This window comes from Nerophis ophidion, linkage group LG09 (genome assembly GCF_033978795.1).
Source record: "Nerophis ophidion isolate RoL-2023_Sa linkage group LG09, RoL_Noph_v1.0, whole genome shotgun sequence".
Lineage (NCBI taxonomy): Eukaryota > Metazoa > Chordata > Actinopteri > Syngnathiformes > Syngnathidae > Nerophis > Nerophis ophidion.
The window spans coordinates 15,932,187-15,944,973 of NC_084619.1; the positions used below are offsets into that span (position 1 = coordinate 15,932,187).

The following is a 12,787-nucleotide window of genomic DNA, read 5'->3' on the forward strand; positions in this document are numbered from 1 at the left end:
TGAACAAATGCTCTGTTTAAGATCTTAGTTCTATGAACATGGCGATAAATCTGGTAAGCTCATCAACTACGCCAGATATCAGCATCCCATTATATTCCGCAGATTCAATCCGATTCAGGTATAGTTACCTGTACAAATAATCTTGAGATCAATACTTTATTTAAGAATTTATACTCATCTGCTTATTGTTCTGCTTCTGAGCTTGATATTTCTTTTGCCAAACTAGACATGGCTTTAGTTGATCAGTCCGCTGCGGTAGAGTTAGAGAGGCCAATTACTGCTGTGGAATGAATCATCACTGCAAAACGGAAAATCCCTAGGACCAGACGGCTATCCTCCCCAAATTTTTCTAAACATTTTGGGATAAGCTAGCCCCCCTTTTATTGAACATGTACATTGAATCGTTTGAATCTGGCTAACTCCTGCCAACTCTCTGTCATATCTGTTCATGTGTTTATTTAGTTATGATATGTTTTGCTTAAGACTCCATTGTTCTAGTTTTTGCACTTCCTTGGTTGTCTTATTACCATGCCAACTCATTAGTTTTCACCTTGTCCTCAAGTCACGCCCCTGTCCTCATGTCTCACACCTGTTTTCACTAATCACCACAGTATTATTTAAGCCTGTCTGTTTCTGTTGTTCACGCTGGCAACATCTGTCAAGACTTGGACTTCAGCGTGGATTGTTTTCCGAGGCAAAGAAAAGTTGGCGCGAGCAAGGCATGAATGAAGGTACATCTTTTATTTTACTCATAAAAGGAATAAACAAAAGGTGCGCACGAGGGCGGAAGTACAAAAACTGGGCTATGAAACAAAAGACTAGCACAAAGGCTATAAACTATAAACATGAAACAAAACACTTGCACTGTGGCATGAATAACAAAAACTCACTGTGACTGAGACAAGGGAATGAGAAAAAGCAGCATGGATATCATGGGTGCGAGAGGTGATGTTGCCAGCGTGAACAACAGAAACAGACAGGCTTAAATAATACTGTGGTGATTAGTGAAAACAGGTGTGAGACATGAGGACAGGGGCGTGACATGAGGACAAGGTGAAAACTAATGAGTTGGCATGGTAATAAGACAAACAAGGAAGTGCAAAAACTAGAAACAATGGAGTCTTAAGCAAAACAGATCATAACTAAACATGAACAGACAAGACACGCTCAACTAAGCTTCAATTTCTCTTCTCATGAAAGAAAGCAAGGACCCTTCGTCGTGCACTTCGTATCGTCCTATTAGCCTGTTAAATGTGGACTTTAAATTACTATCCAAACTGCTGATTTTATGTCTGGATACTATTCTTCCTTCTATTATTAATGCGGGTCAAACCGGGTTCCTTCGGAATAGGCACTCCTTTTCTAATATTCGACGTCCTTTCAATATATTGTATGATGTGCCTGTTCCTAACACTGAAGAGGCTGTGATATCTCTGGATGATGAAAAGGCATTTGACCAAGTCAAGTAGAATTATCTATTTTATGTCCTGGACAGATTTGTTTTTGGTAACGGTTTTATTAAATGGATTCATCTCCTGAGGCAGGGGTAGGGAACCTATGGCTCTAGAGCCAGATGTGGCTTGTTCGATGACTGCTTCTGGCTCTCAGATAAATCTTAGTTGACATTGCCTAACACAATCAGTAATGAATAATTTTGCTGGTAATCACAGTGTTAAAATGAATGTTCAAAATATAAAACATTCTCATGCACTTTAATCCATCCATTTCCTACCGCACCTGTTCAAGAAGTCACATTATTGCTAAGAAGTATTTAATTTATTATTGGTTAGCTTCAGAATAAATATGTTATTAAAAAATAATTAGAGACTTGATATACTCTAAAAATTGTTATTAATTAAAAATGCATGCATTTAGTTGTATTCAGTGTTAAAAAATATTATTTGGCTCTCACGGACATACGCTTAAAATATTTGGCTTTCATGGCTCTCTCAGCCAAAAAGGTCCCCGACCCCTGTCCTGAGGCCTCGGTAAGGACAAATAATATTCAATCTAGATATTTTCATCCTTAATGTTCCACGCGGCACAGTTGCCCCCTGAGCCCATTGCTTTCTGCTCTTGCCATTGAGTCTATGTCAATAGGGCTTTGTATCAACCCGCTTATTACGGGCATATGAGCACACAATGTGCAAGCGAAAGTCTCTCTATGCAGATGACCTTCTTCTATATCTTTCGGACATCTCTGCATCGGTCACAGCTGCCTTAAGTACTCTCCAAGGTTTTGGACATTTGTCTGGTTACATATTTAACTTGCGGAAAAGACAACTATTTCTTAGTGTGACGCTTAGCTGGCATTTTGGTTGTGCGGGTGTGTTCTCTCTATAATGCAGGCGGACTGTTCACAGCGTGAATGTAAGGAATGATTTATTTATATTAAAGAACACACTAAGAACAAAAAGATTTGCACAAGGCACTGAAGACAAAACCAACAGAACTAGCATGGGAGCTGGAAAGAACTGAAAGCGCTAGCATTTGAGCTAGGGACACAAACAAAGGAATAGCGTGGAAGCTAACGAATACAAAAAGACTTTTACCACAATAGGAATCAGCGATGTCACCTGTTGCATCGATCAGCAAACTAGACTGCGAGACTGAGTAACGGAAAAGGCAGGCTTATATAACGACAGTAACTGGTGCGCATCAAAAAACAAAAGGCAGGTGACACAAACACGTAACTATGACAACAGAAAAAAACAGGAAGTGCCACCAGGAACTAAGGAAGACAAAATACTAACAAGCTACGATACTGAAACAGAACCAAACCAGAACATGACATGATCCAAGTAGTGGATGATGACACTTAGAAATTCTGCTGCTAAGAAATATATTCTGCACAAATTTACATTTAAGATTGCCTTGCAAAGTTTCACGTACTTTGGTATCCAGATCTTATAGAACTTTATAAAGCCAACTTTTTTCCACTGTTGTCCAGAATCCAGGGAGATTTTGATCACTGTTCCTTACTTACTTCATCTACAATGGCTTGTGTCAACTCTGTTAAAATGAATGTACTTCCGCGACTTTCCCATTTGTTCCAGTGAATACCACTTTTTCTCCCTCAGTCATTCTTCTGTAAATTAGTCAGATTTTAGTCTTCATTCAGAGAGCTAAATTGTTGGGAGGATTAGCGCTACCAAACTTTAGATTTTACTACTGAGACACTAACATTAAAATTATTAAATATTAGCAATATGAAGCATTTGATCCTCCTCTGTTATGGCTGGTTATGGAGGCAAACTCAGCCAAATACTGTCTCTAAGTGAAAAATCCAATCGTAAAAAAACCTAATTTAGGATCTGGGTTCAGTTTATGTGCTATTTTGGCTCTGAGACTATTTCAAGTCTTGCACCCATCACTGCTAAACCTGCTTTCCATTCCTCTCTTGTCAATAATGTGTTTACAAGATGGTCAAGCCTGGGAATCAACAACATTAAATATTTATACATTGACAACACTTTTGCCTCGTTCCAGCTATTTGTAATACATTTTCACTCCCTAATAAACACTTTTTTATATATATCTACAGATTCGCAGTTTTGTACATAATACTTTTCCTAAGTTTACAGATTTGCAGACTGACAAAGTTTTAGATGTGTTTTTGACACCACTTCCAACTTTAAAGGGATCAATTATTTGCAACCAAATTTTTCTTTTACGCCCTCAGTCTCTAAATTCAATTAAGTCACTTCGGGAGGAGGATTTAGGAGTGAGTCGACTGACCCTATATGAGCATATCTGGACAGAGAGTTTATTAATCTTCTATTTGTACAACACACAGCCTTATCCAATATCAGCTAATACATTGTACTTATTATACCAAGGTTCAACTAGCTAATTTGTATGATGGAATATCTGAATTGTGTGATCGGTGCCAATAGTCTCTTTTTATACTTGCCTTTGGTAATTGACAAAAGGATTTAACTGAATCCTCTAAGTGAACTATTTGGTGTAGCCCCTCTGTCATCTTCTCTTTGCAAATCCTTCAATCTTTGTTAGCTAGAAGACTTATTTTGCTTAAAGGCCTACTGAAACCCACTACTACCGACCACACAGTCTGATAGTTTATATATCAATGATGAAATATTAACATTGCAACACATGCCAATACGGCCGGTTTAGTTTACTAAATTACAATTTTAAATTCCCCGCGGAGTTTCTTGTTGAAAACGTAGCGGAATGATGACGCGTGTTTGTGACGTTATTGGTTGGAGGTGACATTTAAGACCAGCACCACTCACGGCTAAAAGTCGTCTCTTTTCATCGCTTAATTACACAGTATTCCGGACATCTGTGTTGCTGAATCTTTTGCAATTTGTTCAATTAGTAATGGAGATGTCAAATAATTATGCTGTTGGTGAAAAGCGGTGGATTGCAGCTGCCTTTAGCTACGAAACACAGCCGGTGTTTCTTTGTTTGTTGTGAAGCTTTAACACAGAGCGGTCAAGTGAACATGTTTCTCTATGTCAACTAGCAAGTTTTTGGATGGGAAAATTGTGATATTAAGTCAGCTCTTACCGGAGACTTGAGTGGATTGCGTGACCTCATCCTGCAGCTCAAAAAGGCAGCTGTAATCTTGGCTCCTCGGCTTCCCTCAGTTCACCGCAGTCATCCGACTTTCAGGTGTGACTTTATAATCTCACTAAAACACTATTAACACAATAAGCAGATAAGGGATTTTCCAGAATTATCCTAGTAAATGTGTCTAATTACATCTGAAACGCTCCCACTGCCGCCGCCTGGAGCTGTCGCCTTTTCTTTTTCTTTTTTTTAGTGCTTCACTCTAACTTTCTTCATCCACGAATCGTTCATCCTCGCTCAAATTGATGGGGAAATCGTTGCTTTCTCGGTCCGAATTGCTCTTACTGCTGGTGGCTCACATTATAAACAATGTGAGGATGTGAGGAGCCCTCACACCAGTAAAGTCATGCGCACATCGTCTGCTACTTCCGGTACAGGCAAGGCTTTTTTATTAGCGACCAAAAGTTGCGAACTTTATCGTCTATGTTCTCTACTAAATCCTTTGGGCAAAAATATGGCAATTTTGCAAAATGATCAAGTATGACACATAGAATGGACCTGCTATCCCCGTTTGAATAAGAAAATCTCATTTCAGTAGGCCTTTAACTGGAAGGATGCTCTTGGACTGCTTTTGTACGTGTGCAAGCGCTCCCTGTGCCGTGAACACCAATCATTTTACTTGGGCCAGAAAATGTTGTACTATACAAAGTTAGTTATTGTGAAAAATATAAACCGTTTTAAAACCAATGTGTTCTGTTAAACCACTAATGGAAACACAAGTGTTCTTGTTATAATTTTTGCTTTAAAAAAATATAACTGTGAGCAAGTTGCAAACAGCCCCTTTAAATATGATTAATATTTGTAAAGTGTTCCCTTTCTTCAGAGTTTGAAGTAGAATTTAGCTGAGACACACAGGATTATCATAATACGAATCGTAATAATACATAATTTTTTATTATTATTATTGCATCTCCTGGAAGTTAAGCCTTCCCCTTCTTGTCTTATTAAAAACGAGTGACGCCTATGTTTCTAACGTCAATCAATCTTTAAAAGCACCACAATAATGGGCAATGAGATGCAAAAGTGAAACTTCTACATTACTTTCTCCTGTACTGTCATAGATGGAATGCTGGTGCAGTGTGTGAATGCTTAAATGTGAGCTTTGATGACATGAAGTCTGTGTTGAGTGATGTGTTCCATGCTTGGCTTGCCGCTCTGCAGGTGGAATAAACCATTTGGTATTATTCATAGGGGATGTAGGTATACTTGCACATTCTTAAAGGCCTACTGAAATGACATTTTTTTTATTTAAACGGGGGATAGCAGGTCCATTCTATGTGTCATACTTGATCATTTCGCGATATTGCCATTTTTTTGCTGAAAGGATTTAGTAGAGAACATCGAGGATAAAGTTCGCAACTTTTAGTCGCTAATAAAATAGCCTTGCCTTTACCGGAAGTAGCAGACGATGTGCGCGTGACGTCACTGGTTGTAGAGCTCCTCACATCCTCACATTGTTTACAATCATGGCCACCAGCAGCGAGAGCGATTCGGACCAAGAAAGCGACGATTTCCCCATTAATTTGAGCGAGGATGAAAGATTCGTGGATGAGGTTAGTGAGAGTGAAGGACTAGAAAAAAAATTAAAAAAAATACATTAAAAATAATTTAAAAAAATAAATAAGACAGGGCAGTGGGAGCGATTCAGATGTTATTAGACACATTTACTAGGATAATTCTGGAAAATCCCTTATCTGCTTATTGTGTTACTAGTGTTGTAGTGAGATTACACTGTCGTACCTGAACATCAGAGGGGTGTGGCCACGGGTGTGGTGACCGCCAGTCTCTCTGAGGGAAACTATGGAAGAGGCAAGATAGTCGCAGCCGCCTCTTTTTACACGAGGAACGACGCAAGCTCCGCTCATGTCTACGGTAAGAGCCGACTTATTACCACAATTTTCTCACCGAAACCTGCTGGTTGACATGTGGTCGGGAACCATGTTCGCTTGACCGCTCTGTTCCAGAGTAAAGCTTCACCTTCAGGAATGTAAACAAGGAAACACCGGCTGTGTTGCTAAAGGCAGATGCAATACACCACTTCCCACCAACATCTTTCCTCTTTGACATCTCCATTATTAATTGAACAAATTGCAAAAGATCCAGCAACACAGATGTCCAGAATACTGTGTAATTATGCGATTAAAGCAGACTACTTATAGCTGGGATCGGGCTGGAAAAAAATGTCTGCTACAATCCGAGACGTCACGCGCACGCGTCATCATACCGACGTTTTCAACAGGACACCGCGCAAAATTCAAAATTGCAGTTTAGTAAACTAAAAAGGCCGTATTGGCATGTGTTGCAATGTTAAGATTTCCATCCATCCATCCATCTTCTAATGCTTATCCGAGGTCGGGTCGCGGGGGCAGCAGCCTAAGGAGGGAAGCCCAGACTTCCCTCTCCCCTGCCACTTTCGTCTAGCTCTTCCCAGGCCAGCCGGGAGACATAGTCTTCCCAACGTGTCCTGGGTTTTCCCCGTGGCCTCGTACCGGTTGGACATTCCCTAAACACCTCCCTTCGGAGGCGTTCGGACCAGATGCCCGAACCACCTCATCTGGCTCCTCTCGATGTGGAGGAGCAGCGGCTTTACTTTGAGTTCCTCCCGGATGGCAGAGCTTCTCACCCTATCTCTAAGGGAGAGCCCCGCCACACGGCGGAGGAAACTCATTTCGGTCGCTTGTACCCGTGATCTTATCTTTTCCGTCATGGCCCATAGCTCATGACCATAGGTGAGGATGGGAACGTAGATCGGTAAATTGAGAGCTTTGCCTTCCGGCTCAGCTCCTTCTTAACCACAACGGATCGGTACAACGTCCGCATTACTGAAGACGCCGCACCGATCCGCCTGTCGATCTCACGATCCACTCCTCCCCCACTTGTGAACAAGACTCCTAGGTACTTGAACTCCTCCACTTGGGGCAGGGTCTCCTCCCCAACCCGGAGATGGCACTCCAACCTTTTCCGGGCAAGGACCACGGACTCAGACTTGGAGGTGCTGATTCTCATTCCGGTCGCTTCACACTCGGCCGCGAACCGATCCAGTGAGAGCTGAAGATCCCGGCCAGATGAAGCCATCAGGACCACATCATCTGCAAAAAGCAGAGACCTAATCCCGCGGCCACCAAACCGGAACCCCTCAACGCCTTGACTGCGCCTAGAAATTCTGTCGAAGATCTCTATGAAGAAGAAGAAGAATCATGGACCCAGATTTCTTTAAAGAGCAGCTCTAAGACCTCTATGTTAATATTTCATCATTGATATATAAACTATCAGACTGCGTGGTCGGTAGTAGTGGGTTTCAGTAGGCCTTTAATTTGATTAAAGCAATATTCTTAATAAAATTTCACGGGTATATTATTAAATTGTATATTTAAATGGCAAGAAAAAAATATTTACAAAAGCTCTTGGGCCCAACCATGTTAGGTCAACCAAAACGGTTCAGATAGTTTTCATAAACCGTTCCATCCCTACCTCTGACCTCTGAAGAATCTCACCTTAATCTCTGTCTGGCTGTTTGCCTCTCCGGACTCTTGCAAAGGTGGCCCACGTAGTAGAGCGGGAAGAAGAGGCAGTTCCAGGTGGTGGCGAACCAAGTGAGGGTAAAAGGGGCGTCAAAGTGCTTAAAGGTCAACTTGGCCAGCTGGGTGGAGCCTGCCCACGACGAGCAAACGCACATCACCATGGCGACTCCCCACAGGGCCTTCCGCACCTGCACCATCGTTATCCGGATGCAACAGTGCAGCCTCCGCTTGCTGGATGCCGCCTCGGGTCCTGCCGCACCCGCCGCCGACTGCACATCTTGGCCGCCATGCACCGCGTGCTCCCTGGGCCGGTCTTCCCCTGGGAGATTCAAGGACAGGTGCTCATGTTTACAATTGCATATGCTTAGAAATGTGTGTTGCTTAACTATTATGTCATGCAAATACTAATGATTGGAAATGTTCTGTATTTTTCTCAAGCTGCTGCATCTCTGGAGTTCACCTTGCTGCCACTTCTCCTACAGTTAACTCAGCCTTGAAGGTAATCAATCAGACATCTGAGTGCACGCTGCTGATAGTCTATAACAGGCTGCAGCCAAACAGAGGACAAATGAGGACGGGTCCAGTACACAATCCCTCAGTAAGGTGTGTGTGTGTGTGTGTGTGTGTGTGTTTGTCTGTGTTTGTTTGGACCACACTGCAAAACAACCACCAGACAACACTTCTAACCACAACATCAACTTTATCTAAATGAATGACGTCATCCCGCATTCTAACTACAGCTGCACATCAATTCATTACAGCATTGAAAGTGATGCTCTGTTTATAAGAACTAATTAGGTTAAAAAAATCAATACGGTGTCACCTGATATGGATTTCAACTCACTTTTTAGAGGTTTCAGTCAGCGTTTTTCTGGCGAATATTGACCTTTATCCGAAATAAACCCTGTTGATTTTTAACAATGGCCAATACAAGATGGCCAGGATTAATGAGAGCAACAAGCAGGTTCTTTTTTTTCTTTCAAATGTACAAAAAAAAATCAATACAGGATACAACAAAAACTAAAGGATCAGTTGATTAAATGTTCCTCAGCCTCGCAATTCTTAACTGACCTAATTCCTACCTTGAAAGATTGCTATGAGAAGATAAACAAAGTAGACATTTTGTCATTAACCCGTGAAGAATGATTGAATCACTTCAGTACATGTGTTTGTATACATTTTACAACGCAGCGGAAAAAGCAGCACAAAATATTTAAACCAGCCAAACTACACTGAATGGTATCTACCAGAATTGAGTAAACCGAATGATAATATCATGGATTAACAAAAAAATAATGTGTTAAAGGCCTACTGAAACCCACTACTACCGACCATGCAGTCTGATAGTTTATATATCAATGATGAAATATTAACATTGCAACACATGCCAATACGGCCGGTTTAGTTTACTAAATTACAATTTTAAATTTCCCGCGAAGTGTCTGTTGAAAACGTCGCGGAATGATGACGCTTAGGTTGACGCCTGCTAGTGACGTTATTGGTTGGAGCGGACATTTTATCCCAGCACCACACACAGCTAAAAAAAGTCTGCTTTAATTGCATAATTACACAGTATTTTGGACATCTGTGTTGCTGAATCTTCTGCAATTTGTTCAATTAATAATGGAGACTATAAAGTAGAATGCTGTTGGTGGAAAGCGGTGGATTGCAGCTGTCTTTAGCAACCAAAACACAGCCGGTGTTTCTTTGTTTGTTGTGAAGTTTTAATATGGAACAGGGCCGTCAGGCGAACATGTTTCTCTACCACATGTCCCCCGGCAGGTTTCGGTGAGAAAATTGTGGTAATAAGTCGGCTGTTACCGGAGACATGAGCGGAGCTTGCGTCCTCCTGCAGCTGTCAAAAAGGCAGCTGCGACTTTCTTGGGTCCTCCATGGTTTCCATCAGAGACACTGGCGGTCACCGCACCCCTCCGATTTTCCGGTATGACTTTATAATCTCACTAAAACACTAGTAACACAATAAGCAGATAAGGGATTTTCCAGAATTATCCTAGTAAATGTGTCTAATAACATCTGAATCGCTCCCACTGCCGTCGCCTTTTTTTTTTCTTTTTTCTAGTGCTTACTCTAACTTTCCTCATCCACAAATCTTTCATCCTCGCTTAAATTAATGGGGAAATCGTTGCTTTCTCAGTCCGAATCGCTCCTGCTGCCGGTGGCTCTGATTATAAACGATGTGTGGAGCTCTACAACCCATGATGTCACGCGCACATCGTCTGCTACTTCCGGTACAGGCAAGGCTTTTTTATTAGCGACCAAAAGTTGCGAACTTTATCGTTGATGTTCTCTACTAAATCCTTTCAGCAAAAATATGGCAATATCGCGGAATGATCAAGTATGACACATAGAATGGACCTGCTATCCCCGTTTGAATAAGAAAATCTCATTTCAGTAGGCCTTTAAGCTTGTAAGTTGTGGTACTATTGTATCAAATAATATATCTTACAAATAATGAATTGTATTCTTTTAGAATATGCAGATGGCCCATACCAGCAAGCTTCACTTTAGACAACCTTGACTTCCTGCCTCTTGTGAAAAAAAATGAGCTGTTCATTTTCCTAAAGAGCTGAATAAGACAGAGCCATCATGCCCGACCAGGCGGTTCATCCTTGGTGGTCGGGCTGCCTGTGACCTTGCCAGATGGTCTCATCACATCGCAGATTAACTTCCCCGATCACTATCGCCTTCTATGCTAATGCTCCGGCTTCCCCGGGCTTATGCTGCACAAGAAACAAGACAGCCGCTCTTTGTTTATCTGTTGTGGTTAAAAATGCCAGCATCAAACCGACGCAATGCAATGAAATCCTATTGTCTTCTCTGGTGCAGAGACAATGCTGAACAATAATCCCTGTGGGTAGCATTTGGCAGCAATGAAAGCTGATTCGAGGAGAATTAAGTTTCTCTATTCTGAGCTCCAAGAGCGTTTTGTCTCCCCCTGAAGGTCATGTCTGCTTTTTGTCCTTCTTGGGTCTCCAGAGTGTGGCGTCGACAAATGTACGTATCATTACACATCATTCAGCACGTTGGCCCATTGCTGCGTTACGTCCTTGCAATTTTACCTATATCGTTGACAATCATAATGAAAGACAAAAAACACTAAAAGGAGTCATAATCGTAACATTTAAAGCTCTCGGGAAAAAAAATCCCAATCCCTCCAAACAGGTTTTATACACACTGCACGTATATATATCATGTGGTAACGGAAAAATTCATTACAATATGAAATATGTACTATATTCAACGTATTTTGGTCATTTAAACATTGCCGGGACTTATTTAGGGACAGCGTGGCGCAGTGGAAGAGTGGCCGTGCACAGCCTGAGGGTCCCTGGTTCAATCCCCACCTAGTACCAACCTCGTCACGTCCGTTGTGTCCTGAGCAAGACAACTCACCCTTGCTTGCTCCTGATGGGTGCTGGTTAGCGCCTTGCATGGCAGCTCCCTCCATCATTGTGTGAATGTGTGTGTGAATGGGTAAATGTGGAAGTGGTGTCAAAGCGCTTTGAGTACCTTGAAGGTAGAAAAGCGCTATACAAGTACAGCCCATTTATCATTTATTTTAGATTTATTTCCTGAGCGCATTTATTTCCGCTTCCATCACAACGTACTTCCGACTTTCTAATCATGACAGACTTGGTAACAGACAACGAAACATTTTTGAACAAATGAGGATTCACAACCTTATCTTTTTTGAAGCTGAATATATGGAGGATCAACTATTGCTTCTAGAAGCCAGCACAAAGGAAGTTGGAGCAGACCGGAGCCGAGACTTTGACGCTGTAAACATGCAACTTGGAGCCATGCTATTTTGACATAAATGGAGTGTTTACCCAAAATGAACCGAAAAAAAAAACATCCCGAGACAACTGGAACAAGGAGACAACTGTCCATTGAGTAAGTAACTAAAATATTGATTATGATACATGCAGCCCGCGACTCCGAGAGAGACAAGTGGTAGAAAAATGGATGGATGACACATGCAGCATGTCATGCCTGTTATTACAACTACAATACATAATATTAGGGGTGTGGGGAAAAAATCGATTCGAATTTGAATCACGATTTTCACGTTGTGCGATTCAGAATCTATTGTCATTTTCAAAAAAATGTATTTATTTTTATTTTTTCAATCAATCCAACAAAACAATACACAGCAATAGCATAACAATGCAATCCAATTCCAAAACCAAACCTGACCTAGCAACAATCTGCAATAAACAGCAATTGAGAGGAGACACAAACACGACACAGAACAAACCAAAAGTAGTGAAACAAAAATGAACATTATCAACAACAGTACCAATATTAGCTATAATTTCAGCATAGCAGTGATTAAAAATCTCTCACTCACATTATCATTAGACATTTGTAAAAAAAAAAAAGAAAAATAGTGTCACAGTGGCTTACACTTGCATCGCATCTCATAAGCTTGACAACACACTGTGTCCAATATTTTCACAAAGATAAAATAAGTCATATTTTTGGTTAGTTTAATAGTTAAAACAAATTTACATTATTGCAATCAGTTGATAAAACATTGTCCTTTACAATTATAAAAGCTTTTTACAAAAATCTACTACTCTGCTTGCATGTCAGCAGACTGGGGTAGATCCTGCTGAAATCCTATGTATTGAATGAATAAAGAGAAT

The 12,787-nt window shown here is 41.1% G+C and overlaps 1 protein-coding gene across 2 annotated transcripts in view; it reads right to left on the reverse strand.

Annotated features, from left to right (window-relative positions):
• slc35f3b (solute carrier family 35 member F3b) overlaps window positions 1-12,787 on the reverse strand; it is a 148,551-nt gene that overhangs the window by 36,942 nt on the left and 98,822 nt on the right. For both annotated transcript variants that reach the window (XM_061910406.1, XM_061910407.1), the window contains one exon: window positions 8,091-8,436. In XM_061910406.1, the coding sequence (XP_061766390.1) occupies window positions 8,091-8,436 (346 nt within the window). The remainder of the gene's footprint in view (window positions 1-8,090; window positions 8,437-12,787) is intronic.